The sequence below is a fragment of the Megascapheus bottae genome, chromosome 36 (assembly GCF_031878675.1).
Source record: "Megascapheus bottae isolate mThoBot1 chromosome 36, mThoBot2.hap1, whole genome shotgun sequence".
Classification (NCBI taxonomy): domain Eukaryota; kingdom Metazoa; phylum Chordata; class Mammalia; order Rodentia; family Geomyidae; genus Megascapheus; species Megascapheus bottae.
The window spans coordinates 6283753-6307860 of NC_143544.1; the positions used below are offsets into that span (position 1 = coordinate 6283753).

A 24108-nucleotide genomic window follows, 5' to 3' on the forward strand; every position below is an offset into this window, starting at 1 on the left:
TGAAGAATTAGGTGGCGGGAGGGAGAGTCCCAATTTGAATTTTCCAGAAATTGGATACTTTGATCTGCTCTTAGCCACTTTCTGGGAGCAGAGTTTCATGTTTAAATTCTAGCACCCGCACATATGCTCCCTGTCCCCAGCCCCCCCCGCCCCGCATCACGTCCTGGGCTGGGTGCTGGGCAGGGGTTCTGTGAGCAGGTCGTTCCACGAGGGCCTGTCCACAGGTGAGTACAACCTGACCGTCCTGGTGACCAACACCTACGAGAACCTGACACAGCAGGTGCCGGTGAGCGTGCGCCCCGCGCTGCCCAGTGTGGCCGTGGGGGTGAGCCGCGGCGTGCTGGTGGTGGGCCAGCCCGTCACCTTCTGCCCGCACCCGCGGCCCTCGTCCAGCGGCATCCTGTACACGTGGGACTTCGGGGACGGCTCCCCTCGCCTGGTGCAGAGCCAGCCGGCTGTGAGCCACACTTACCTCGCCCCCGGGGCCTACCGCGTCAGCCTGGAGGTGAACAACACGGTTAGCAGCGCCGGCGCGCACGCCGACGTCCGCGTCTTCCAGGAGCTGCGTGGCCTGAGCGTGCGCCTGAGCCCCACGGTGGAGCAGGGGGCCCCCGTGGTGGTCCAGGCCGCTGTGGAGATGGGTGACAACATCACGTGGACATTCGACATGGGGGACGGCACTGTGGTCACGGGCCCCGAGCCCGCCGTGCAGCACGTGTACCTGCGGGCGCAGAACTGTACGGTGACGGTGGTGGCGGCCAGTCCTGCCGGCCGGCTGACCCAGAGTCTGCACGTGCGGGTGTTTGTCCTGGAGGTGCTGCGCATCGAGCCGGCCTCCTGCATCCCCATCCAGCCGGAAGTCCATCTCACGGCCCATGTCACGGGGGACCCTGCCCGCTATCTCTTTGACTGGACCTTTGGGGATGGCTCCTCCAATGTAACTGTCCGGGGGCACCCGTCGGTGACGCACAACTTCACCCGGAGCGGCACGTTCCCCCTGGCACTGGTCCTGTCCAGCCCCGTGAACAAAGCGCATTACTTCACCAGCGTCTGTGTGGAGCCTGAGCTGGGCAACATCACCCTGCAGCCCGAGAGGCAGTTTGTGCGGCTTGGGGACACAGCCTGCTGGGCGGCCTGTGCCTGGCCCCCCTTCCCGTACCGCTACATCTGGGACTTTGGCACGGAAAGCGCCACGCCCGTGCAAACCGGGGGCCCGGCGGCTGCGTTCGTCTACCGAGACCCCGGCTCCTACCTGGTGACCGTCACGGCCACCAACAACGTCTCCGCTGCCAACGCCTCGGCGCTGGTGGATGTACAGGAGCCCGTGGAGATCACCGGCATAAGAGTCAACGGCTCCCATGTGCTGGAGACTGGGCAGCCCTACCTGTTCTCCGCTGTGGGCCATGGGCGCCCCGCTACCTACGCCTGGGAGCTGGGGGACGGCGAGCGGCTCGAGGGCCCCGAGGTTACCCACACCTACCGCAGCGTGGGCGCCATCACTGTCACCGTGGCCGGCTGGAACGAGGTGAGCCGTGGCGAGGCCCGGCTCAACGTGAGCGTGCAGCAGCGCGTCGAGGGGCTCTGCGTCAACGCCAGCCGCACGGTGGTGCCGCTGAATGGCAGTGTCAGCTTCAGCACCTCGCTCGAGTCCGGCAGCGACGTGCGCTACTCCTGGGTGCTGTGCGACCGCTGCACACCCATCCCCGGGGGCCCCACCATCTCCTACACCTTCCGCTCCGTGGGCACCTTCAACATCATCGTCACGGCTGAGAACGCCGTGGGCGCCGCCCAGGACAGCATCTTCATCTATGTCCTCCAGTTCATCGAGGGGCTGCAGGTGGTGGGGGGCGGCGGGGGCTGCTGCTTCCCCACCAACCACACGCTGCAGCTGCAGGCTGCCGTGAGGGACGGCACCAACATCTCCTACAGCTGGACGGCGCAGCGGGACGCCGGCCCGGCCCTGACTGGCAGTGGCAAGAGCTTCTCCCTCACTGTGCTCGAGGCCAGCACCTACCACGTCCAGCTGCGGGCCACCAACATGCTGGGCAGCGCCGTCGCCAACCGCACCGTGGACTTCGTGGAGCCTGTGGGGTGGCTGGCCGTGACCGCCTCCCCCAACCCTGCTGCCGTCAACGCCAGCGTTGCTCTCCATGCCCAACTGGCTGGTGGCAGCGGAGTGAGCTACGTGTGGTCGGTGGAGGGGGGACTGAGCTGGGAGACGCCGAGGCCGTCCACCGCTCACGCTTTCTCCACGGCTGGCCTGCACCTAGTCAGCGTCGTGGCCAGTAACCAGCTGGGCTCAGCCAACGCCACCGTGGAGGTGGCCGTGCAGGTGCCTGTGAGTGGCCTCAGCATCAGGACCGGCGGGCTGGACGGCAGCTTCGTGGCAGCGGGGTCCACCGTGTCCTTCTGGGGTCAGCTGGCAGCAGGCACCGACGTGAGCTGGTGCTGGTCCGTGCCGGCTGGTAGCCAGCAGGGCCAGCACTTAGCCCTGGGCTTCCCAGACCCGGGCACCTTCTCCCTGCAGCTCAACGCCTCCAACGCCGTCAGCTGGGCGGTGGCCACGCACGTCCTCACGGTAGAGGAGCCCATCGCGGGCCTGGCGCTCTGGGCCAGCAGCAAGGTGGTGGCGCCGGGGCAGCAGGTCCACTTCCAGATCCTGCTGGCCGCCGGCTCGGGCGTCAGCTTCCGCCTGCAGGCCGGCGGGGCCAGCCCCGAGCCACTCCCCACCCCCCACTTCTCCCGCAGCTTCCCCTGGGTCGGGGACCATGTGGTGAGTGTGCAGGCTGAGAACCACGTGAGCCGGGCCCAGGCCCAGGTTCGAATCCTGGTGCTGGAGGCCATTGGTGGGCTACAGGTGCCCAACTGCTGCGAGCCGGGCATCGCCACCGGCACGGAGAAGAACTTCACGGCCCGTGTGCAGCGGGGCTCCCGAGTGGCCTACGCCTGGTACTTCTCCCTGCAGAAGGTCCAGGGCGACTCGCTGGTCATTCTTTCCGGCCGCGACGTCACCTACACCCCTGTGGCCGCAGGGCAGCTGGAGATCCACGTGCGGGCCTTCAATGAGCTGGGCAGCGTGAACCTCACCCTGGCCATGGAGGTCCAGGATGTCATCCAGTACGTGGCGCTCCAGAATGACCATTGCTTCACCAACCGCTCCGCCCGATTCCAGGCCGCCACCAGCCCCAGCTCCCACCGGGTGGCCTACCGCTGGGACTTCGGGGACGGGGCACCTGTGCAGCACACAGAGTCGCCCGGGGCGGCCCACACGTACCTGCAGCCTGGGGACTACCGTGTGGAAGTGAATGCCTCCAACCTGGTCAGCTTCTTCGTGGCACAGACCACGGTGACGGTCCAGGTGCTGGCCTGCCAAGAGCCCGAGGTGGACGTGGCCTTGCCCCTGCAGGTGCTCATGCGCCGGTCACAGCGCAACTACCTGGAGGCCCACGTGGACCTGCGTGACTGTGTCACCTACCAGACCCAGTACCGCTGGGAGGTATACAGGTCCGCCAGCTGCCAGCGGCTGGAGAGCCACGGCGAGCACGTGGCCCTGCCCGGAGTGGATGTGAGCCGGCCCCAGCTGGTGGTGCCACGGCTGGCGCTGCCCGTGGGCCACTACTGCTTTGTGTTTATGGTGTCATTTGGGGACACGCCTCTGGCACGGACCATTCAGGCCAATGTGACGGTGGCCGCCGAGCGCCTGGTTCCCATCATCGAGGGCGGCTCCTACCGCGTGTGGTCTGACACCCAGGACCTCGTGCTGGACGGGAGCAAGTCCTACGACCCTAACCTGGAAGACGATGACCAAACGCCACTCAGCTTCCACTGGGCCTGCGTGGCCTCCACCCAGGTCAGCCACACGCAGGGAGGCCAGGCCTTCCCGTGCGCGCCGTCTCAGGCACCTTTTCCCTGGGTCCTGCTCTGGGCCGGGGTTTGGTCCCAGCGTGGGGAGGAAGTCCAGAACTGCCCCCCCGCTCTGGCCCAGATTTTGCCTTAGAGCTGGAAAGGGTCTTAGAGCACCCCCTTTGTCCCTGCAGACTGAGGCCGGCACATGCGCACTGAACTTCGGGCCCCGAGGGAGCAGCACGGTCACCATCGCCCAGGAGCGCCTGGCCGCGGGCGGGGAATACACCTTCAGCCTCACTGTGTGGAAGGCGGGCCGCAAGGAGGAGTCTGCCAACCAGACGGTGTGTGCTGTGCCCGCCGCCCCGCCCTCTGCCACAGGCTCTCTGGGCTGGGGGGCCCCAGGGCTCCAGGGCTTCTGATCTTGACAGGACATTCTTGGCTCCTACACTCCGGAGCTGACAACGTTCCTTGGGAGCTCTAGCAGGTGCCACCATCTCCAAGTGGCGGAGGCCGTGGCGCTGGTCCTGGCAGTGTAGTGTGCTGGGTGTTGGGGTGCCTTCCCTCCACAGTCCCCCCAACCTGGCCCTGCTCCTGCCCTCTGTGCCTGGCATCAGAAAACCTGGGGCTTGGTCTGCACAAAAGTGGCCTGGAGGGCCGAGAGTTTGGCCTAGTGGTAGAGTGCTTACCTAGCATGCACACAGACCCGGGTTCTATTCCTCAGTACCACAGACATAGAAAAAAGCTGGAAGTGCTGCTGAGGCTCAAGTGGTAGAGCTCTAGCCTTGAGAAAGTCCAAGGACAGTGCTCAGGCCCTGAGTTCAAGCCCAGGACTGGCAAAAAAAAAAAAAAGCGTCCTGACCCAACAGGCCCTCGTGGAGCTCGGTGCATGCGTGCCGCGGCAGCAGGGCTGAGCAGGGCCTCCCCGTGGCTCCTCCCCTCGCCAGGTACTGGTGCGGAATGGCCGGGTGCCCATCGTGTCCCTGGAGTGCGTGTCCTGCAAGGCGCAGGCCGTGTACGAAGTGAGCCGCAGCTCCTATGTGTACCTGGAGGGCCGCTGTGAGAACTGCAGCAGCGGCTCCAAGCGTGGGGTGAGTGGCAGCGAGGTGGGCGAGCTCAGGCAGGCCCGGCCCCGGCCCCCAGGGTCTGACCCGCCCCCCTCCCCGCCGCAGCGCTGGGCTGCGCGTACCTTCAGCAACAAGACGCTGGTGCTGGACGGGCGGACCACGTCGACGGGCAGCGCGGGCATGCGGCTGGTGGTGCGGCCAGGAGTGCTGCGGGACGGCGAGGGCTACACCTTCACGCTCACCGTGCTGGACCACGCGGGCGGGGAGGAGGGCTGTGCCTCCATCCGGCTCTCGCCCAACCGCCCTCCGCACGGGGGCGCCTGCCGCCTCTCCCCGCTGGAGGCCGTGCGTGCCCTCACCACCAAGGTGCACTTCGAATGCACAGGTGAGTGGGGCCCCTGAGGGGAGAGACCCGTGGGGTGGGCGCAGCTCCTGACACAACGTGTCTGCAGGCTGGCGCGATGCCGAGGACGCCAGCGCCCCCCTGGTGTACGCTCTGCTCCTGCGGCGCTGTCGCCGCGGTTACTGCGAGGATTTCTGCATCTATAAGGGCAGCCTGTCCACCTACGGGGCGGTCCTGCCTCCCGGCTTCAGGCCACTCTTCGAGGTGGACCTGGCTGTGGTGGTGCAAGACCAGCTGGGCGCTGCCGTGGTGGCCCTCAACAGGTGAGCCGGGCCTGGGAGGGGAGGCCGTGTGCCCGCGGCCTGCTCACCGCCTGCCTCTGTTGCACAGGTCTTTGGCCATTATCCTACCAGAGCCCAACGGCAGCTCCCTGGGCCTCGCTCCCTGGCTGCACGGCCTGACAGCCCGTGTGCTGCCTGGGCTTCTGAGGCAGGCTGACCCACAGCACGTCATCGAGTACTCCCTGGCCCTCATCACTGTGCTCAGTGAGGTCAGTAAGGGCCGGCACAGCCCCAGGGCATGGAGTCCCTCCTGTCCTTGAAACAACAGAGCACACACTGGGCACACCCGTGCTCTTCCCACAGCCCCGCCGCGGCCCGAAGGACACAGGGTGGCCTGCCAGGGCCCTGTTTTACCTTGGATGAAACAGCTCAGAGCTTGACGCCCCTGCCCCTGGCAGCCAGTATATGCCCAGGCAGAAGTGCCCTCGGGGAGCTGCCCACCTGCCCCGCTGACCACTCGCCCTTTGCTTGCTGCCCTTCCCAGCACGAGCAGGCGCTGGACGTGGTGGCGGAGCCCAGCCACGAGCGGCAGATGCGAGCCCAGGTGCGCAGGACCATCACGGAGACGCTGGTCTCGCTGCGCGCCAGCACTGTGGACGACATCCAGCAGATCACAGCCGCGCTGGCCCAGTGCATGGTAGGACGGCCAGGCACACGGTGCCCTCCCCTCCTGTGCCCTTGCAGCCTTGGCCAGGCTCCAGCCCGGCCTGTTCTCCCGGCCAGTGCTTGTGCTCCAGAGCCCCTGGTGCTGCCCCACCTCCAGAGTGGAAAGGGCTGAGGTGGGGCAGGGGGGCCGGGACACCAAGATCCTGTCTGGGGCCTCCCCTCGGGCCTGCGGTCACACCCTGGCACCTGCTCTAACCTTGTCCACCATGAGATGTCCATTGTCCAAGCTCTCACCCCACCAGTAGAGGCTGGCACGGGACGGGCAGCTGCTGTGTGCAGCAGGGAGGGTCACTGAGAGCCTTCAGGTGGAGGTGCTGTCCCCATGTGCTTCTGCGGCCTCAACAGCTGTCAGCTGTGTGAGGACCGTGGTGGTTCCCGAGGGGGGCGGGGAGGGCCTGGTGGTGTCCACGCGCTGGCCGGGTCTGGACTCTGTGCCGGGAACTGTGCAGGGGTCCGGCAGGGAGCTGATGTGCCGCTCGTGCCTGAAGAAGATGCTGCACAAGCTGGAGGACATGATGCACGTCCTGCAGGCCGAGACCACCGAGGGCACGGTCACGCCCACCTCCATCGCCGACAGCATCCTCAACATCACAGGTGGGCGTGCCCGCCTCGGCCTTGGCCCCACCCCCGCCCCCCAGACTCCCCTCACACGGCCTCCTGTGCCCCTCTGCAGGGGACCTCATCCACCTTGCCAGCTCAGACATGCAGGGCCCGCAGCCTTCGGAGCTGGGGACTGAGCCGTCCTCGCCCATGGTGGCATCCAAGGCCTACAACCTGTCCTCGGCGCTCATGTGCATCCTCATGCGCTCCCGCGTGCTCAACGAGGAGCCGCTGACCCTGGCGGGGGAGGAGATTGTGGCCCAGGGCAAGCGCTCGGACCCTCGGAGCCTGCTCTGCTACGGCAACGCGTCGGCGCCCGGCTGCCACTTCTCCATCCCCGAGGCCTTCAGCGGCGCCCTCTCCAACCTCAGCGACGTGGTGCAGCTCATCCTCCTCGTGGACTCCAATCCCTTCCCCTTCGGCTACATCAGCAACTACACCGTGTCCACCAAGGTGGCGTCCATGGCCTTCCAGACGCAGGCCGGCGCCCAGATTCCCATAGCGCGGCTGGCCACGGAGCGGGCCATCACCGTCAAGGTGCCCAGCAGCTCGGGCCAGACTGCCCAGGGCACTCACACCTCAGTGGGCTCCGCCATCATCCAGCCCCGGGCCTCGGTCAGCGCCGTGGTGACCCCGGAAAACAGCAACCCTGAGGCCGGGCTGCACCTGCGGCTCACGTACAGAGTGCTCAATGGTGGGTGCCTGCCTGCCCAGCCCTTCCCTGCGGGGGGAGGTCCTGGGGTCCCAGGGGCCGGGCTGGACCCCTGAGGAGCCACGCAGAAGCACGTGCTGCCCCAGGCCCCTGGCGGAGAGGTGCTGGGGCCCCCCATGGCACCCGGGGAGGGGTGGAGGGGGGCATCCCACACCGCATGTCACCCCCAGAGCGCCACCTGTCTGAGGAGCCCGAGCCCTACCTGGCTGCGTACCTGCACTCGGCACCCCGGCCCAATGAGCACAACTGCTCTGCGGGCAGGAGGATCAGCCTGGAGGCGCTCAGGAGCCCCGACCATCGGCTCTACACCTTCTTCATCGCCCCGGGGTGAGCTCCGGGCCAGGGGGGCCAGGACGGGCCAGGACAGGTGGCCATGGTGGGCCGTTTGGCTGAGGTGTGTGGCTCTGTGGGAGGCAGTAGTGGCAGCAAGCCTGGAGAGCTGGCAGGGCATGGCAGCCATGAGCAGACTCCTGAAGCCTGGCCGTGCCCCTGCCCCTCCCTGGCAGGACCGGGGCCCCTGGGGGAAGCTTCCACCTGAACCTGACCAGCCACTTCCACTGGTCACCACTGGAGGTGTCCGTGGGCCTGTACACGGCCCTGTGCCAGTACTTCAGCGAGGAGGAGATGGTGTGGAGGACGGAGGGCCTCGTGCCGCTGGAGGAGACCTCGCCCGGCCAGGCCGTGTGCCTCACTCGCCACCTCACGGCTTTCGGCGCCAGCCTCTTCGTGCCCCCCAGCCGTGTCCACTTCATCTTCCCCGTGAGTGGCGCTCCTGCCCCGGCTCGCAGCAGGCTCCACTTCTGTCCTCAGCAAGCGCGTGCAGAGCCAACCTGGACTGATGGCGTTGTGTTCTCTTCCCAGGAGCCATTGGCAGGAGTCAACTATGTCGTCCTGTTGACGTGTGCCGTGTGCCTGGGGACCTACGCAGCCATGGCGGTGATCCTGCATAAGTTAGACCAGCTCGACGTCAGCCGCGCCCGCGCAATCCCCTTCTGTGGGAAGGGGGGCCGTTTCAAGTATGAGATCCGGGTGAAGACTGGCTGGGGCCGAGGCTCAGGTGAGTGGAAGGTGGCTGTGGGGACCTGGGGACCCGCCCTGCCCTGGCTCCCGGCTGCAGTTCTGGGCAGCCACTGGCACCTCTGACCCCTGCCTGCTCTTGTCTCTTGATTGCCCATCTTCCACAAGCAGCTGGGATCTGGGTGCCAGTGCCCCACGCCTGTAATCCTAGCTACTCCGAGGGTTGTGTTCAAAGCCAGTCTGGGCAGGGGAGTCCTGGGACCCTTGTCTTCAAGTAACTAACCGAAAGCGGGCCGTGGAGGTGTGGGTCTAGCACTGGCCTTGAACAAAACACGCGTACGGACCATGTCCAGGCCTGAGTTCAAGCCAGAGGGCCTGCCCAAAACCTGTGTGGCTCTCCTTGTGAGAGCAGAGGTAGGCAGCCCTCTGCCAGGGGAGTGGGGCAGGGCCTGGCCTCAGGCCCGCAATGCTGGGGGCTAGGGAGCAGCGCCCAGCTGCTGTGATGTCGGGCTGTGACCTTGGGCTGGTGGACGTTTGGTCAATGGAGGGGACCTGAATTTAGGTCCATCGCAGCTTCAAAGCAAGGCCCGTCTGTGCTTGTTGATGAACGGAGGTTGACCGCAAAGCCTGCCTGGGCCCCGGGCAGCGGGCAGAAAGGCAGGCTCTGTGTTCCTCTGTCCTGCAGGCACCACAGCCCACGTGGGCATCGTGCTCTATGGGGCCGATAGCCAGAGCGGCCACCGGCACCTGGACGGGGACAGAGCCTTCCACAGGAACAGCCTGGACATCTTCCAGATCGCCACCCCGCACAGCCTGGGCGGCCTGTGGAAGATCCGAGTGTGGCATGACAACAAAGGTCTGGGTGGGTGCCCCTGCCAGCCGGTGCCGCCCGCTGGCTGCGGGCCTTACCTGGATGTCCCCCGCAGGCCTGAGCCCCGCCTGGTTCCTGCAGCACGTCATTGTCCGGGACCTGCAGAGTGCCCGAAGCACCTTCTTTCTGGTCAACGACTGGCTGTCCGTGGAAACCGAGGCCAATGGAGGCCTGGTGGAGAAGGAGGTGCTGGCAGCAAGTAAGGCCTACTACCCACGAGGGGGCGGGGCCGGCCCTCCCATCGGCCCTTCCCCCGCTCCCCTGGCTCGCTCTCCCCAGGTGAGGCGGCCCTGTGGCGTTTCCAGCGTCTCCTGGTGGCGGAGCTGCAGTGTGGCTTCTTTGACAAGCACATCTGGCTCTCGGTGTGGGACCGGCCGCCTCGCAGCCGCTTCACGCGCGTCCAGAGGGCCACGTGCTGTGCCCTCCTCCTCTGCCTCTTCCTGGGTGCCAATGCCGTGTGGTATGGGGTCGTGGGAGATGCCAGCCACAGGTAGGTGCTGCGGCTCAGGCGCTGAGCCCTCCCCGCCAGCTCCTCTACCCTCCAGCCTAACCACGCCTTCCTCTCCTGCCCTAGCGCGGGCCCCGTGTCCAGCCTGACCCCCCAGAGCACGGACGCGCTGGCCGTCGGCCTGGTGTCCAGCGTGGTGGTCTACCCTGTCTACCTGGCTGTGCTGTTCCTCTTCCGGACATCTCGGAGGAAGGTGGGCTGGGCCGAAGCCGGGGCCCCGGGGAAGGGTGGTTGTGTGCAGTCCTGTCACCAGACCAAGTGGAGAAGTGGAGTATGCCACACAGCAGCCACGGGGAGCCAGCAAGCCAAGCAGGTTCCTTGCAAACCTAAAAGTACATTGAAAAAACACAACGCTCAGGCCGGGCGTTTGGCCACAAAGACCCGGGTTCGATTCCTCGGTACCACATATGTAGAAAAGCCAGAAGGGGTGCTGTGGCTCAAGGGGTAGGGATCTAGCCTTGAGAAAGCCCAAGGACAGTGCTCAGGCCCTGAGCTCAAGCCCAGGACTGGCAAAAAGAAGGAAAAAAAAAAAAAACCAACAATGCTCAGTGCTCAAAGCCAGGTGTCAGTGGCTTACATCCTCTGTAACCCTAAAATCTAGCTACTTAGAAGGCTGAGATCTAAGGATTGTGGTTCAAAGCCAGCCTGGGCAAGAAAATTTATGAGACTCTTGTCTCTGATGAACCATGCAAAAAGTTGGAAGTGAAGCCAAGTGCAGTGGCTCACAACTGTAATCCTAGCTACTCAGGAGGCTGAGATCTGAGGATCAAGGTTCAAAGCCAGCCCGGGCACTAAAGTCTCTAAGATTCTTATCTCCAACTAAACAATAGAAAACTGGAAGTGGGGCTATGGCTCCAGTGGTAGAGCAATAGCCTTGAGCTGAAGAGCTCAAGGACAATGCCCAGGCACACACACACACACACACACACACACACACATCAAAACTGCCAAAATAAAGAGAGGCGGCATCTTGGCTTCCTCTACAGAAACTGATGAGGCTTTAGGGTCAGGCACAAGCAAGTACGTGCCAGTTTGCTGCTGAGACGCATATGTATGCCAGTGTATGCCAGTGTGTCAGTATGTTAGGTCATGGAGGAAGCATTGCTGGAAAGCAGAATATGAAGCCTTGGGAGGAACAGACCTGAGGACACAGACATGAGTAATGAGGCTGCGCCATAATTTAGAAACCACCCACAAGGAAAAGCCAGGCCCAGCTGGGGAATTCTACCAAACTGTTCAAGATGCACACCAACCCCTTTCCAACTCCTCCCCCCAAACAAGAGGAGGCTGGGAGTGTGGCCTAGTGGTAGAGTGCTGGCCTAGCATGCGTGAAGCCCGGGGTTCCATTCCTCAGGACCACAGACTCAGAAAATGCTGCTCAAATGGTAGAGTGCTAGCCTTGAGCACAGAGAGGCCTTGGGGACAGAGCCCAGGCCCTGAGTTCAAGCCTATAGAGCAGAGGAGGGTTACTTCCTAACTCACCGTGAGGCAACACCGCCCTGAGACGCCAGCAGGGACAGGCAGACCTGCCTCCCCACGGTGCACTGGCCTCCGAGTGGCATGTCCAGGCCCCGGGGAATGTTCCGAGGGTCCGGGGTGCAGTTGAGGCTCTTTCCAGAGCATGGCCCTGAATTCAGTCCTACTCCTGACAGAGAATCAAGTGATGGCTAAGTAATTAATTGGTTGAAGAACTTCTTTTAAGGGGAGTTTGAACTCAGCCTTGTGGACTGTCCATTTTGTTTGCTTGCCTTGTGTCTGTGCTCTACCACTTAAGCCATGCCTTCACATTTTCAGCACTACTTTTTGCTTGTTACTGTGTGTGTGCATGCCAGGTCTCAGGCTTGGATTCAGGGTCTCTGTAGGACTGTCCCTAGCATTTTTTTTAATTTTTTTTTTTTGCCAGTCGTAGGCCTGAGCACTGTCCTTGGGCTTTCTCAAGGCTAGAGCTCTACCACTTGAGCCTCCGCACCACTTCCAGCTTTTTTCTATGTATGTGGTGCCAAGGAATCGAACCTGGGTCTTTGTGCATGCTAGGCAAGCACTCTACCACTAGGTTAAACTCCTGGCCTCCCTAAGCATTTTTGCTCAAAGCTAGTGCTCTACCACTTGAGCCACAGCTTTACCTCTGGCTTTTTGGTGGCTCATTGGAAATAAAAATCTCATGGCCTTTTTTGCTCAGGTTGGCTTCAAATATAGATCCTCAGATCTTGGCCTCCTGAGAAGCTGGGGCCCCGGGTGCCCGCTGTTTTACTTATTTGGGAGATAACTCTTCTACCCCCACTGGCCTCCAACTTCAGTCCTCCACATCCCAGCCTCAGTCAAACATGAGCCACCAAACCTGTCCCCCCAAGACAGGGTCCTATGGTGTAGTGCCGCCAGGTGTTGAAGACACCGAGGCCAGGCCTGCCTCCCGCTCACCACCCTGCCTCTCCCTGCAGGTGGCTGGAGGCCCAAGCCAGCCAATGCCGGACTCCGATGGTTACTTGGGCTCACCCATGCTGAACGGCTCCCTCCTCACCCTGTCGGTGCTCCGTGCCGAGGTGAGGGTCTGGGGGGGTCATGGGGGGCCGGGCAGGTCCGGCCTTGCACGCAGGGGCAACGAGGCTTCTGCGGCCAAAACAGCTTCTGCTCTTCTCAACAGGCCCTGGCTGGACAAGGAAGAGGGGACTTTCTTCTGGATGATTCTAAAAGGTGTGTCTTCCCAGAGAAACCGGGGTGGGTCACAGAGTCGGCAGCTGTGCCCGGGTGGGGCCGGGCACGTGTGACTGCGTGTCCTTGCGTGTGGGGTCCTGGATGAGGGCTTGCCTGGGGGCCACGTGTCTCCTATGCGGTGTGTGTGGCATCAGTGGGGCTGGGATTGGCTTAGGTGTAAAGTCACTGATGCCCCTGCCGCCTTGTGTGGCCTGCAGCCTGGCGTGCTGGCCCTCCAGTGAAGGCACGCTCAGCTGGCCGGACCACCTCAGTGACCCGTCCATTGTGGGCAGCACTCTGCAGCAGCTGGCATGGGCGCAGACTGGCCAGGGGCTGGCCCCAGAGGACAGCCTCTCTCTGGCCAGCCCCGCCTCCCCTGCCAAGTACTTATCAGCCTCAGGTGAGCCGAGAGTGGGGCTCCAGGCCTGGTCGGGGAGCTTCCCAGTGGCCGGCCTGCCCTGACACGCCCTGCCTCCTGCAGGTGAAGAGCTGCCCAGGCAGGCCCAGGCTCCTTCCCGGGACCCCCTCGTGGAAGCAGACATGCTCCCCCACCTGTGAGTGAGGGCCCTGGGGTGGGCGCTGGTGGGAGCCCCGGGGCCCAGCTGGGAGGCTCAGGGCTCTGTGCCGTGGCTCAGCTGCTCTCCGCCTGCATCTCCCTCCTTGTGAAGAGGAGCTGGGGGTTCCTTGGGCTGTGAACCCCTGTAGGGAGGTTGGCAGGAGCCCATGGGGCACTTGAGAGCAGAAAGGCAGCCCGTGCAGGCTGGTAGAGTTGAGTCTGGCCTGGGAAGGGTTTTTGGTATTGTTTTGTGGACACTTCAGAATTGGAGCTTGTGCTGGCTCGGCAGGTGTGTTGCTGCCCACTGAAAATGAAGCTTTTTTTTTTTTGGCAGCGGGTCGGGGGTTGTGGGGCTTGAACTCAGCCTGGGAGCTGTCCCTGAGCTCTTCAGCTCAAGGCTAGCACTCTACCACTTGAGTTTTTTCTGTTATGTGATCCTGAGGAATCAAACCCAGGGTTTCATGCATGCAAGGCAAGCACTCGACTGCTAAGCCACATTTCCAGCCCCCATCTCGGAGCTTTTGCTCAAGGATACCTTCTTTTTCTCTACCGCTTGAGCCGTAGCTGGAGCTAGAAGTTGCACGCTGATCTTCAGATCTCAGCCTCCGGCGTAGTCAGGACTAAAGGCGCGAGCCACCAGTGCCAGCCTGTTCCTTTGTTTTTAAGGGTCCTTTTCTTGTTTCAGTTTTAGGTCCTCGGGCTTGAATTGCAATTCTAGGTCCTGTCTCTTAAGATTTCTGCTCAAGACTGGCCATCTAGTACTTGAGTCACAGCTCCTCTTCCGGCTTTTGGGTGGTTAATTGGCAGGAAGAGCGTGTAAGCCAGAATTGAGGATGTGAGTGATTAAGCAGGAACGCAGGCTCATTTATGCCTGTAATTTTAACTACTCTGGAAGTTTAAGATTGCATTTCAAAGCCAGCCTGGGCAGGCTTATCTACAGTTAGCTTCAATTAGCTACAAAAAAACAAGAAAAAAAAAAAAAGCCAGAAGTAGCTCTGTGGCCCAAGGGATGAAGCACCAGCCTGGGCAAAGTCTTGGGGCCTGAGTGGAGTGCCAGCCACGTCCCCGCATACACAGAAAGCCCCCTGAGAGCCATGGGCCAGACCCCTGCCTCCCAAAGGGCACTGAGCTCACAGCTGTGCCCCGTGCCAGGTCCAGTGTGCCCCGGGAGAAGATGGAGACATTGCTGCTGCAGAGGCTGGGTGAGAAGCAGCCTGAGCCAGGTGCGAGCTGTGGAGGGGCCCCGCTGCCAGGGCCCCCCGTGACAGGTGTGCCTGGGGACCTGGGACCAGGCCCCGCCCCGGGCCACCAGTCACTGCAGCTGCCTTCTTGTCCCCAGGACCTGCAGAGGGTCTCCGCAAGCGGCTGCTGCCCCCGTGGTGTGCCCCCCTGGCCCAGGGGCTCAGCCTGTTCCTCGTGGCCGTGGCTGTGGGGGTCTCGGGGTGGGTCGGTGCCAGTTTCCCCCCCAACGTGGGCGTCACGTGGCTGCTCTCAAGCAGCTCCAGCTTCCTGGCCTCATTCCTCGGCTGGGAGCCGCTTAAGGTGAGTGCGTGCCTGAGGGTGACGCGTGCCTGGTGCCAGCCTGCCAGCTCACCCCCCCGCCCCCGCCAGATCCTGCTGGAAGCCCTCTACTTCTCGCTGGTGGCCAAGCGGCTGCACCCGGACGAGGAGGACACCTTGGTAGAGAGCCCGGCTGTGACCCCCGTGAGCGAGCGTGTGCCCCGAGTGAGGCCCCCACACGGCTTTGCCCTCTTCCTGGCCAAGGAGGAGGCCCGCAAGGTCAAGAAGCTGCACCGCACGCTGAGGGTGAGCTGGGCGGGGCCACACCCACTTCCAAGGCCTTTGGGTGGCCATCTCGGAGCTGTAGCTCCGCCCTAAACCCACCCTGTCCCGTGGGGCAGGATGCCCACCTTGTGTCCCTGCTGCTGCTTGGCCTTACGGGGGCCTGGGCACAGCCACTCCGCCCTTCGTGACCTGTCCTGAGCCCAGGAATGCTGCTGGCCAGGTGTCTATCCTGAAGCGTGGCCCGGCGCTGTGGCTGGGAGCCCCTGACCGTGGGCTTCCCTGGTCCCTAGAGCCTCTTGGTGTACATGCTCTTCCTGCTGGTGACACTGCTGGCCAACTATGGGGATGCGGCCTCCCACCGCCACGCCTACCGACTGCAGAGTGCCATCAAGCAGGAGCTCGACAGCCAGGCCTTCCTGGCCATTACCCGGTAGGGATACTCAAGGACACGCACACCCGTCCACTGGAGCAGGGCGGCCCTGACACCGCCCAAGCCCGTTCAGAGCGTCTGGAGATGCCCAATGAACACATTGTCTGCCCCAGTGCTCTGTAGTGGACAGAAAGCTGTGCTCCTCAATAGCAGGCCCAGGCCGGGCAGCTGCCTGCCGCGTGCCCAGCCTGCAGCAGGGCTGCCTGTGGGTCCTGGCACCTTGGAGCCCAGTTGGACGGAGAAGCCATTGACTGGTAAAGTGACTGTGTGCCGCCCACAGGTCCGATGAGTTCTGGCCATGGGTGACCCAGGTGCTGCTACCCTATGTCCACGGAAACCAGTCCAGTCCTGAGCTGGGCCCCCCGCGTCTGCGGCAGGTGCGGCTGCAGGAAGGTGAGTGCAAGACCCTCGCCCCGTCTCTGCCCAGCGTCGTGGGTGGCTGGGAGGATGTGGCAGACACGTGGCACAGGGCCTTTGCCCTACTGACCCTGCCTGGGCTCTGCCCGCTAGCACTCTGCCCAGACCCGCTGGGCTCAGGGGCACAGGCGTGTTCAGCTGCCGGAGGCTTCAGCACCAGCGACTACGGCATTGGCTGGCAGAGCCCTGCCCACAATGGCTCAGAGGTGTGGGCCTACTCAGCGCCGGAGCTGCTGGGGTAAGCGCAGAGGGACGAGGCATGTGGGGCCAGGGCGGCCCTTCCCGGGGGCCCACGCTCCTGCAGCACCCCTGTCTCCACAGTGCCTGGTACTGGGGCTCCTGTGCGGTGTACGACAGCGGTGGCTACATCCAGGAGCTGGGCCCCAGTCTAGAGGAGAGCCGGAAGCGGCTGGGCTTCCTCCAACTGCACAATTGGCTGGACAGCAGGTGGGCACGGGCCCGGGCCCGGGAGAGCCCCTTGCTCCAGCCCGCCCCGGCCCCCTCCACGGCCTTGCTGAGTGCTCCTGTGTGCAGGAGCCGCGCGGTCTTCGTGGAGCTGACTCGGTACAGCCCGGCTGTGGGGCTGCATGCCGCCGTCACCCTGAGCCTCGAGTTCCCCCACGCTGGCCACGCCCTGGCCACACTCAGCGTCCAGCCCTTCACTCTGCGACGCCTCAGCAGCGGACTGTCCCTGCCGCTCCTCACCTCGGTAACGGGCCCTGCCCCTTCAGGGTCCCCGGCACCCCCAGACCCATCTCCCTCAAGCCCCTGACCCCTTCTCCCTGGGCCCCGCACCCCAGGTATGCCTGCTGCTGTTTGTGCTGTACTTCTTGGCGGCCGAGGTGCACGCCTGGCGTGCAGAGGGGTGCGCGCGCGCTGCCCGGCCCGGAGCCTGGGTGCGGTGGCTGCTGGTGACTTTGACGGCGGCCGCGGCACTTGTCCGCCTAGCTCAGCTGGGCACCGCTGACCGCCAGTGGAGCAGATTTGTGACGAGCCACCCTCGCCACTTCACCAGCTTTGACCAGGTGGCTCAGCTGAGCGTTGTGGCCCGTGGCCTGGCTGCCGCGCTGCTCTTCCTGCTCCTGCTCAAGGCAAGTGTGCCCTGGCTGGGGTGGTGCTGGGCGCCAGGCTCCTGCCCAGTGGACTGACCCCCCCCTCCCCTCTGCAGGCTGCCCAGCAGCTGCGGTTTGTACGCCAGTGGTCTATTTTTGGCAAGACTTTGTGCCGCGCCTTGCCAGAGCTCCTGGGGGCCAGCCTGAGCCTGGCAGTGCTCGGCGTGGCTTATGCCCAGCTGGCTGTTCTGGTAGGTGGCTGTGGGCACTCGCTGCGGGAGGGGGCCTCGGCCAGGGCGCTTCTTCACTCTGCCTGCTTCCTGCAGCTCGTCTCCTCCAGCGCGGACTCCTTCCAGAATGCTGCCCGGGCTGTGCTGGCCCTGTGTCCTGGGACCAGCGCCCCCACCCTGTGCCCTGCAGAGTCCTGGTACTTGTCCCCTGTGCTGTGTGGGGGGCTCTGGGCTCTGCGGGTGTGGGGGGCACTGAGGCTGGGGGCCCTCCTTCTGCTCTGGCGGTACCACACACTGCGCGGGGAGCTGTACCGCCCGGCCTGGGAGCCCCAGGACTACGAGATGGTGGAGCTGCTTCTGCGCAGGCTGCGCCTCTGGATGGGCTTTAGCAAGGTCAAAGAGGTGGGTACGGCCCAGTGGGGGGGAGAGGGACACACCCTGGGACCACCGCGCCCAGGGTGCAGCCGGACTGACCGAGCCCCTGTGCCGCCCCCAGTTCCGCCACAAAGTCCGCTTCGAAGGAATGGAGCCCCTGCCCTCCCGCTCGTCCAGGGCCTCCAAGTCCCCCCCGGCTGCCCCGCCCCCCAGTGCTGGCTCGGGGGCCACCCACCCCTCCAATGCCAGCCAGCCTGACGGGCCAAGACGGGAGCCAGAGCCGGAGCCCTCCCGCCTCCACTCCATGTTCGAGGTTCTGCTCACACGGTTTGACAGACTCAACCAGGCCACAGAGGACGTCTATCAGCTAGAGCAGCAGCTGCAGAACCTTCAAGGCCAGAGGGGCAGGAGCCCGGCTCCCAGGCCCCCGCCAGCCCTGCCCCCCTGCCTTGCCTGCCGGGCCTCTCGGGGCGTGGGCCAGGCTGGCAGCTCAAACAGGGTGCCCCTGTGGGGTAAGAACAAGGTCCACCCCAGCAGCACTTAGCCCCGGGGCCTGGCCTGTGGCTTTGCCTTGACCCCTTGGAAGCCAGCGCAGATACCGCTCAGTGTTACCTACCTTCTGCTGCCTCAGGACGGGGCCAGGCAGCCTGGCCGCACACACGTCCCAAGCTGGTGGCAGGGCATCGTGGGCCTGCCCACCTGCAGGCTTCAGCACTTTATAGAGGCCGCCTGGCCGGCCAGGACACAGCAGAATTGGACTGACCAAGTAGTGGCCTCCGAGATGCTATTTATTTCCCGCGTCCTCAGGTACAGCGGGCTGTGCCCGGCCCTCTCCCCTTGCTAAGGATCCAGCTCCGGGGGCTCTGCTGCGCCCCGCTGCCGTCCGTCCCCTAAGTTATTGCCTCCCCCGTGGCCCCTACACACGTTCCGTCCCCTGTGTGTCTACCGTCAGTAATTTATACGGGGTTCAAATGTATATATTTTTGTATGTCACTATTTCCCATTAGGGCTGAGGGACCTGTACCTATCTTTCTCTGGATGGGGGGAGCTATAGCTGCTTCTTGGATCCGAGTCTGGCCCTGAGGTGGGCGTTGGGGACACGGCTGTCTCCAGTACTCTTGGTGCCACCACCCCGGCCTGGTTTCCCCCTCCCATGGTGGCAGCAAGCAGGCTTGCTGGTGTCGGGCCTGGACTAGAATGTGGTGAATGGGGACCTGAAGGGACAAGACCCCTCCTGGGGCTGGCTCCCAGGGCTGGCGTGGCGGTGTGTGAGGGAGGGGAAAGGCCTAGGCAGCAGCTGCCAAGGGCCCTAGGAACTGGCGCAGCTATGGCCTTGACCGTGCCCTCGTCCCCGAGACAAAGTCAAATAAAGGCACTGCCTTGACTGCTACCTGCGCTTCTGGTCGTGCACTGGGTCGGGGGAGGGGGGCGCAGCCAGTTTATTTCATGTATGTAGAACACAGTCAGCTGCCACAGAGGCGGGCAGGGTCCTCACACGAACTCCGTGAAGTCATCTACAGAGGAGATGAGGCGCTTCCGCTGGCCCGTCTCGTAGCCGGCCGCGGGCTCCGTGGGGACTGGGGCTTTGGTGTGGGCTGGGGGGTGCATCAGAGGCAGGCTGGGGCTGGAGTAGTGTACCTCCTCCCGGATCTGTGGGGAGACACTTGGGCAGCAACCCCTGCCCAGCTCTGAGGGAACCCCCCCCCCCAATCCCTCCCCGCCTCCTACCCGCTGTCGCAGCCGCTTGATGTGTCGGAGCCGGGCGATCCACTTGGAGGGGTAGATGTCAGTGGGGTTGGAGCGGCTGTGGTGCACTTGTGAGGCCATCTGGGGACCATGGAGAAGATGGGGCCTCCTTGCACACGCTGGGGCCTCCCTCACCCGCACCTCCCTCCACCTGCAGCACTCACATTTGCGTGTAGGGCCATCTGGCGGGCCACGAAGGGCAGGTTGCGGTCAGACACTATCTTGGCCACACTGGTGTCCACGAGCCCCTCCATGTCTGGGGGGGACACAAGGTTCACTCTGGGCTCAAGCGCCCGTCTCTGCCGCCCAGCTGGCCCAGGCCTCACCTTTCCTACATTGCAGCGTCAGCAAGTTGCACTCGTAGTCCAGGGGTGTAACAATCACGTGGACAAAGTTGAACTGACCCTGCCCAAGCAGGAAGTGGTGGGTGAGGTGACAAGAGCAGAGAGGGTCAGGCGAGTGCCCTGCCTTTGTGGCTGTCCTCAGTGGTGAGCCCTCCGCACCCCTGCACACCACCCCCCCAGGCCCGGCCCCGCCGTGGCTCAGACACACGGGCACCACAGGGGCAAAGCGGGCTGAGGCTGGCTGGGCTTCCTTCCCCACGTGTCAAGGTGGCACTCGCTAACTCTCCCTTAGGGAGCCTGTTCTCAGCCATCGCCGGCATGCCCACGACTCCCTGCTGCCTGAGATCCCAAGTTCACAACAGCGCCGCCCTGTGTCACCTTGTCCCTTGCTCTCAGGTGACACCAGTGGCCCAGTAGGGGCTCAGAGCAGCTCTCACTAGAAACAAAGCATCTACAAGTGTCACCACCCTCCGAATGACACCTGAGGGTCCACCCATGAACACTGCAGCCCACCTCAGCACTGGTCAGTCAGAAGTGACAGCTCAGTGTGCCCTGGGCCCTGGCACACCAGGCACCTCTCACCTTGATGGTGCCCAGACGGAAGTCCTCCCCGGAGTCATTGTAGACGATGGAGACAAAGTCATTGCCCAAGTGCCGCTTCTTATCACATCGGTGCTTGTCCACGTCCTTGGTGGGCATCAGGGTGGCAATGTGGAAGACAGCTGCAGAGTGCACAAGGCCGGGCTGGGTACCAGGCAGGGCTCCAGGCAAGTGGGGGCGGGGGGGAAGGAGGGGGGAACCATCCAGGTCCAGCCTGCGCGCCTCCCGTCAGGTCCCTTCGTGTCTCCAGCAGCTTTGAGCCCTGGCCGTCGGTTCTCTCCTCCCTCAGACCCCGCCTCCACCCAGCCCCCCAGGCCTTCTGTGAGTACAGATGGCAACAACAGGCACCTGAGCCGAAAGCTGGTGCTCGTGCCTGCAGCCCTAGCTACGCAGGAGGCTGGGATCTGAGGATCTGAGGTCAAGTCATAATCAGAGACTCGTCTCCAATTAGCCAGTCCTTGGGCTTTCTCAAGGTTAGAGCTCTACCGCTTGAGCCACACCACCACTTCCGGCTTTTCTATGTATGTGGTACCCAGGAATCAAACCCAGGTCTTGGTGTATGTTAGGTAAGCACTCTACCACTAGGCCAAACTCTGGCCCCTTAACCAGCTTTTTGCTGGTGTAGCTCAAATAGCAGAGCGCTAGCGCCCTGAGCCAACGAAGCTCAGCAACAGCGTCCAGGCCTTGAGTGCAAGCCACAGGCGTGGCCAAAACCAAGAGAAACCAAACGGGGAGGAGTGCCTCCACACCTTGCATGATGTCGTCGTGCCAGCAGTAGGTGAACTGACCGTCCTCGCCGCACACGTCCAGGCCACCCAGGTACACCTTGTCGGGCTGGCAGTCCTTGAGCTCGATGAGCCTGCCCAGGCCCGTCAGGAACTCGGTGTAGCGGTACGAGCCGTGCTCGTTGGACAGGATGGCCAGCTCGCTGCTGCTCTGTGGAGGCACGAGAGCCACGTGGCACTGACCCAGCTCCCCCAGGCCAGGGTTCTGTCGCCTGGGCTTGCTGCTGCCGGCTCTCCGCATGGCCCTGCCCTCCTGATGCGTTCAGTCTGCCAGCAGAACCAGCTCGAGCGTGAAGCACCCCCAACCCCCCCGACACTGCTCAGCACCTGAGCGCCCCTCCTGACCTGGGCCACCACTGCCCACCCCCACCCAGGCCATGCTCGGCACCTGGAGAATCCTCCAGAGAGGGCGCGCGATGCTCAGAACCTTCCAGAACCACAGTGTGCCTCCCTGGCTCGGGGTGTCCACGATCCATCTCTACCACTGCCTGGCCCGATGCTGGGTCCTGGGCACACAGCTCAGTCCAGATACCAACACTTGAACTCAGAGCTCATGCTATTAGCTTTATCCACTCACAGCTGCTCTTCTACCACTTGAGCCATGTCTCCAGCCCATCGTTTTTCCAGTTAAGAGCTAAGAGACTTGGCCATGTGTCTTCCAAGCTGGCCTCAAACTGCAATCCTCAGTTTGAGATCCTAGCTCAAAACTGCACCTCTGCCTTACACACACTTGACCGGCAGGCCTTGTAACTGCCTCCTGCATGCCCACACACCAGCCTGGTATGCCCCCAAAGCTGCAGGCGACCAGAGACTGTGCTCTGAGAGGGGAGCGTCCTAAGAGTCCCAGCCCGTCTGGGCCTCTGGAGCCACGCCTCACCTGGCCCTCTCCCACGTACAGGACGGCAATCTTGTGAGTGTCATACGAGGGGATCTTGTCAAGGAGCTGCACTGACCGCTCGAAGGACTGCAGAGACAACAGTGAGTGAGCAGGCGCGGGGCACGCTGCCACAGGATGGTACCTGGCTCTGGTTCCCACTGCATGGCACGGGAGAAGACACACTACCTCATTGGGCAGCAGAATGGGCTTGTTGGACTCGTCACCAAAAAAGGGTGAATGGTAGAGCTGCAGGAACACAAAGCTGTGGAGAGAACGGGAATGACGACCAGAGTGGGGCACCTGAGTCCACGGCTGAGGACCTGGGCCCATACTCGGGCCTGCCCTGTCCACAGAGGCTCAGGGACCTGGTCCCCAGCAGGTCTGACTGCATACCCAGCCAAGGACCCACCTGGGGTTGATGCCAGGTACTTTCTCGGTTCCAGAAGCCGCAGCTCTGCTCTTGAAAGCATCCCGCTCCCCCTTCTGGCCCCGGCGTGAAGGTGCAGAGTCGGAGATGGTGTAGCCTCGGGGCCGCAGGCCACTGGGTGGCCGAGGAGAGCTGGATGGCAGAGGGCCCTCAGGCAGGGCTGGGCCCTGGCTCTCTTCACCGGAGCCTGACCAGGCCACCCCTTCTCCATCCAGGATCCCTGACTGGGACCGGGCCTTGGTCTCAGGGCTCAGCCGGCCAACATCAGCCTTGTCCCCAGTGTCTCCCAGGCTGTCCTGCAGGGTCTGCAGCTCCGGGGAGGAGCTGGACTTGCTCAAGGGCTGGGTGGGCTGGAAGGAGAGGTCCACCAAGGGGTGGCCACCCTCTGAAGAGACGGCCCGCTCGATGGGGATGCCCCCCGCAGCCAGCACCTCTGCTTGGCAAGACTTCTCTTCCTGGCTGGAGGCTGAGGATGACTGTGGAGCCCAAGAGAGGGCTATGAGCAGGCGCCGCCCCCCATGGCCCTCCAACCCAGTCCCCAACCTCCGTGGCACACGCCGAGGCATGCTGTGGCATGGGCTGGCACTGGGCACCGTCAGTGGAGAAAGAGGGAGGCTGCCCAGAGCCAGGCCGGAGGTAAGGCCAATCCCCCTCCCCCGGCCCGTGCGGGGCTCCCCCTGCACTCACCCTGCTGTACGGGGCCGGGTGCCGGCTGAGCCTGTCTGCACCTAGGGCTGCCTCAAAGTCCTCCAACTCGGGGGGCCCTGTGGGCACGTGGGCCTGGCCTGGACCTCCCTCCTCCAGGACCGCTGCCGAGTCTGTGAGACACAGGAGGCCGCTGGGTGTGAGCCAGCCGGGCCTCCACCAGCCTCGGGGCTCCACTCATCCCTGCCCGGCCACAGCTCCACCGCGGCGGCCTGGAGCAGGCAGGGAGGACGAGGGCCTGACAGCCCTGCACGGGGTTCCTGCAGGGTCTGGGGCTGCTGGACGCCCGAGGTAGACTGAGCAGCTTCCAGCAGCGCTGCCGTGGCACCTCGGGCAGGGCAGGCGGCAGAGAGCATGAGGAGGGAACCAGGGAGGAGGCCGCGGCTCGGGAGGGTGCCGACCCGCAGCCAGCTGAGACCGCAGGGTGTTTTTCCAGGACTTTAAATGGAAGCAGCTATGGATGAGAATGCCACGTCTGCAGACAGACTCATGGCCTGTGCAGGACAGGCTCGCCTGCAACCTGGCAGGCAGGGGAGAAGGGCCCGAGGTACCAAGCCAGGGGTGGGCGGGTGGGCAAGCAGCAGCGGCCCTGCATGTGGCCTCGAAGGGCCCCCCACAAAACCCACAGGAAGCCTGCAGAGTCAGAGCAATTGGCGGGGATGGGGGTGGGGGGCCTGACTAGCCTGCATGAGAAGCAGATGGGGTGCAACCCATGGGTCTGCGAGGCCAGCAGACCATCAGGAACCGGGGCCCGGTCAGCTGGGCCGAGCCCACCCCAGCTGCCACCCCGTACTCAGGCCCGAGGCCACACACAGCGCAGGAGCAGCGCTCAGTCCCACAGGCTGCCAGTCCAGGGTTCCGGCTGGCAAGCCAAGGCGCCTGCACAGCTGTCCTCATGTCAGGCAGGACCCTGCTCCCCGAGGGCGATGCAGCTCAAGGCAGGGCCATGGAAGGTGACGGATGAGGGCGATGAGGGCAGCGTCAGGGCAGCGCGCTCGGAGGCACACACGAGTACCTGCCCAGGAAATGCTCCTGTGCAGCTGTCCCTGGCAGCTGGACTGGTACAAGGAGGAGAGAGAGGCCACTGCAAGGCAACCACGCGCGCGGCCGTGTCAGCAGC

The 24108-nt window shown here is 63.9% G+C and overlaps 2 protein-coding genes across 15 annotated transcripts in view; one reads left to right on the top strand and one right to left on the bottom strand.

The window, feature by feature from the left end:
- Positions 1 to 18894, top strand: part of Pkd1 (polycystin 1, transient receptor potential channel interacting) — a 39509-nt gene extending 20615 nt beyond the window's left edge. The window contains exons 15-45 of the mRNA XM_090324834.1: positions 225 to 3850; positions 4038 to 4187; positions 4791 to 4934; positions 5016 to 5295; positions 5363 to 5576; positions 5644 to 5803; positions 6079 to 6231; positions 6710 to 6854; positions 6934 to 7554; positions 7743 to 7899; positions 8079 to 8331; positions 8434 to 8629; positions 9275 to 9445; positions 9516 to 9659; positions 9740 to 9950; positions 10035 to 10161; positions 12407 to 12508; positions 12610 to 12659; positions 12878 to 13059; positions 13141 to 13213; positions 14368 to 14483; positions 14555 to 14757; positions 14827 to 15021; positions 15291 to 15430; positions 15711 to 16085; positions 16169 to 16294; positions 16382 to 16556; positions 16648 to 16938; positions 17016 to 17150; positions 17226 to 17531; positions 17626 to 18894. Of these exons, the coding sequence (XP_090180960.1) occupies positions 225 to 3850; positions 4038 to 4187; positions 4791 to 4934; positions 5016 to 5295; positions 5363 to 5576; positions 5644 to 5803; positions 6079 to 6231; positions 6710 to 6854; positions 6934 to 7554; positions 7743 to 7899; positions 8079 to 8331; positions 8434 to 8629; positions 9275 to 9445; positions 9516 to 9659; positions 9740 to 9950; positions 10035 to 10161; positions 12407 to 12508; positions 12610 to 12659; positions 12878 to 13059; positions 13141 to 13213; positions 14368 to 14483; positions 14555 to 14757; positions 14827 to 15021; positions 15291 to 15430; positions 15711 to 16085; positions 16169 to 16294; positions 16382 to 16556; positions 16648 to 16938; positions 17016 to 17150; positions 17226 to 17531; positions 17626 to 18048 (9644 nt within the window). The 3' untranslated portion in view covers positions 18049 to 18894. The remainder of the gene's footprint in view (positions 1 to 224; positions 3851 to 4037; positions 4188 to 4790; positions 4935 to 5015; positions 5296 to 5362; positions 5577 to 5643; positions 5804 to 6078; positions 6232 to 6709; positions 6855 to 6933; positions 7555 to 7742; positions 7900 to 8078; positions 8332 to 8433; positions 8630 to 9274; positions 9446 to 9515; positions 9660 to 9739; positions 9951 to 10034; positions 10162 to 12406; positions 12509 to 12609; positions 12660 to 12877; positions 13060 to 13140; positions 13214 to 14367; positions 14484 to 14554; positions 14758 to 14826; positions 15022 to 15290; positions 15431 to 15710; positions 16086 to 16168; positions 16295 to 16381; positions 16557 to 16647; positions 16939 to 17015; positions 17151 to 17225; positions 17532 to 17625) is intronic.
- Positions 18272 to 24108, bottom strand: part of Tsc2 (TSC complex subunit 2) — a 30869-nt gene continuing 25032 nt past the window's right edge. For 8 of the 14 annotated variants that reach the window (XM_090324830.1, XM_090324829.1, XM_090324822.1 and 5 more), the window contains 11 exons: positions 24004 to 24072; positions 22971 to 23101; positions 22266 to 22759; positions 22043 to 22118; positions 21857 to 21943; positions 20944 to 21130; positions 20177 to 20316; positions 19577 to 19655; positions 19415 to 19506; positions 19233 to 19331; positions 18272 to 19154 (listed from right to left, as the gene is read on the bottom strand). In XM_090324830.1, the coding sequence (XP_090180956.1) occupies positions 18996 to 19154; positions 19233 to 19331; positions 19415 to 19506; positions 19577 to 19655; positions 20177 to 20316; positions 20944 to 21130; positions 21857 to 21943; positions 22043 to 22118; positions 22266 to 22759; positions 22971 to 23101; positions 24004 to 24072 (1613 nt within the window). In that variant the 3' untranslated portion in view covers positions 18272 to 18995. The remainder of the gene's footprint in view (positions 19155 to 19232; positions 19332 to 19414; positions 19507 to 19576; positions 19656 to 20176; positions 20317 to 20943; positions 21131 to 21856; positions 21944 to 22042; positions 22119 to 22265; positions 22760 to 22970; positions 23102 to 24003; positions 24073 to 24108) is intronic. The other 6 variants (XM_090324833.1, XM_090324832.1, XM_090324825.1 and 3 more) reach the window with 1 other exon arrangement.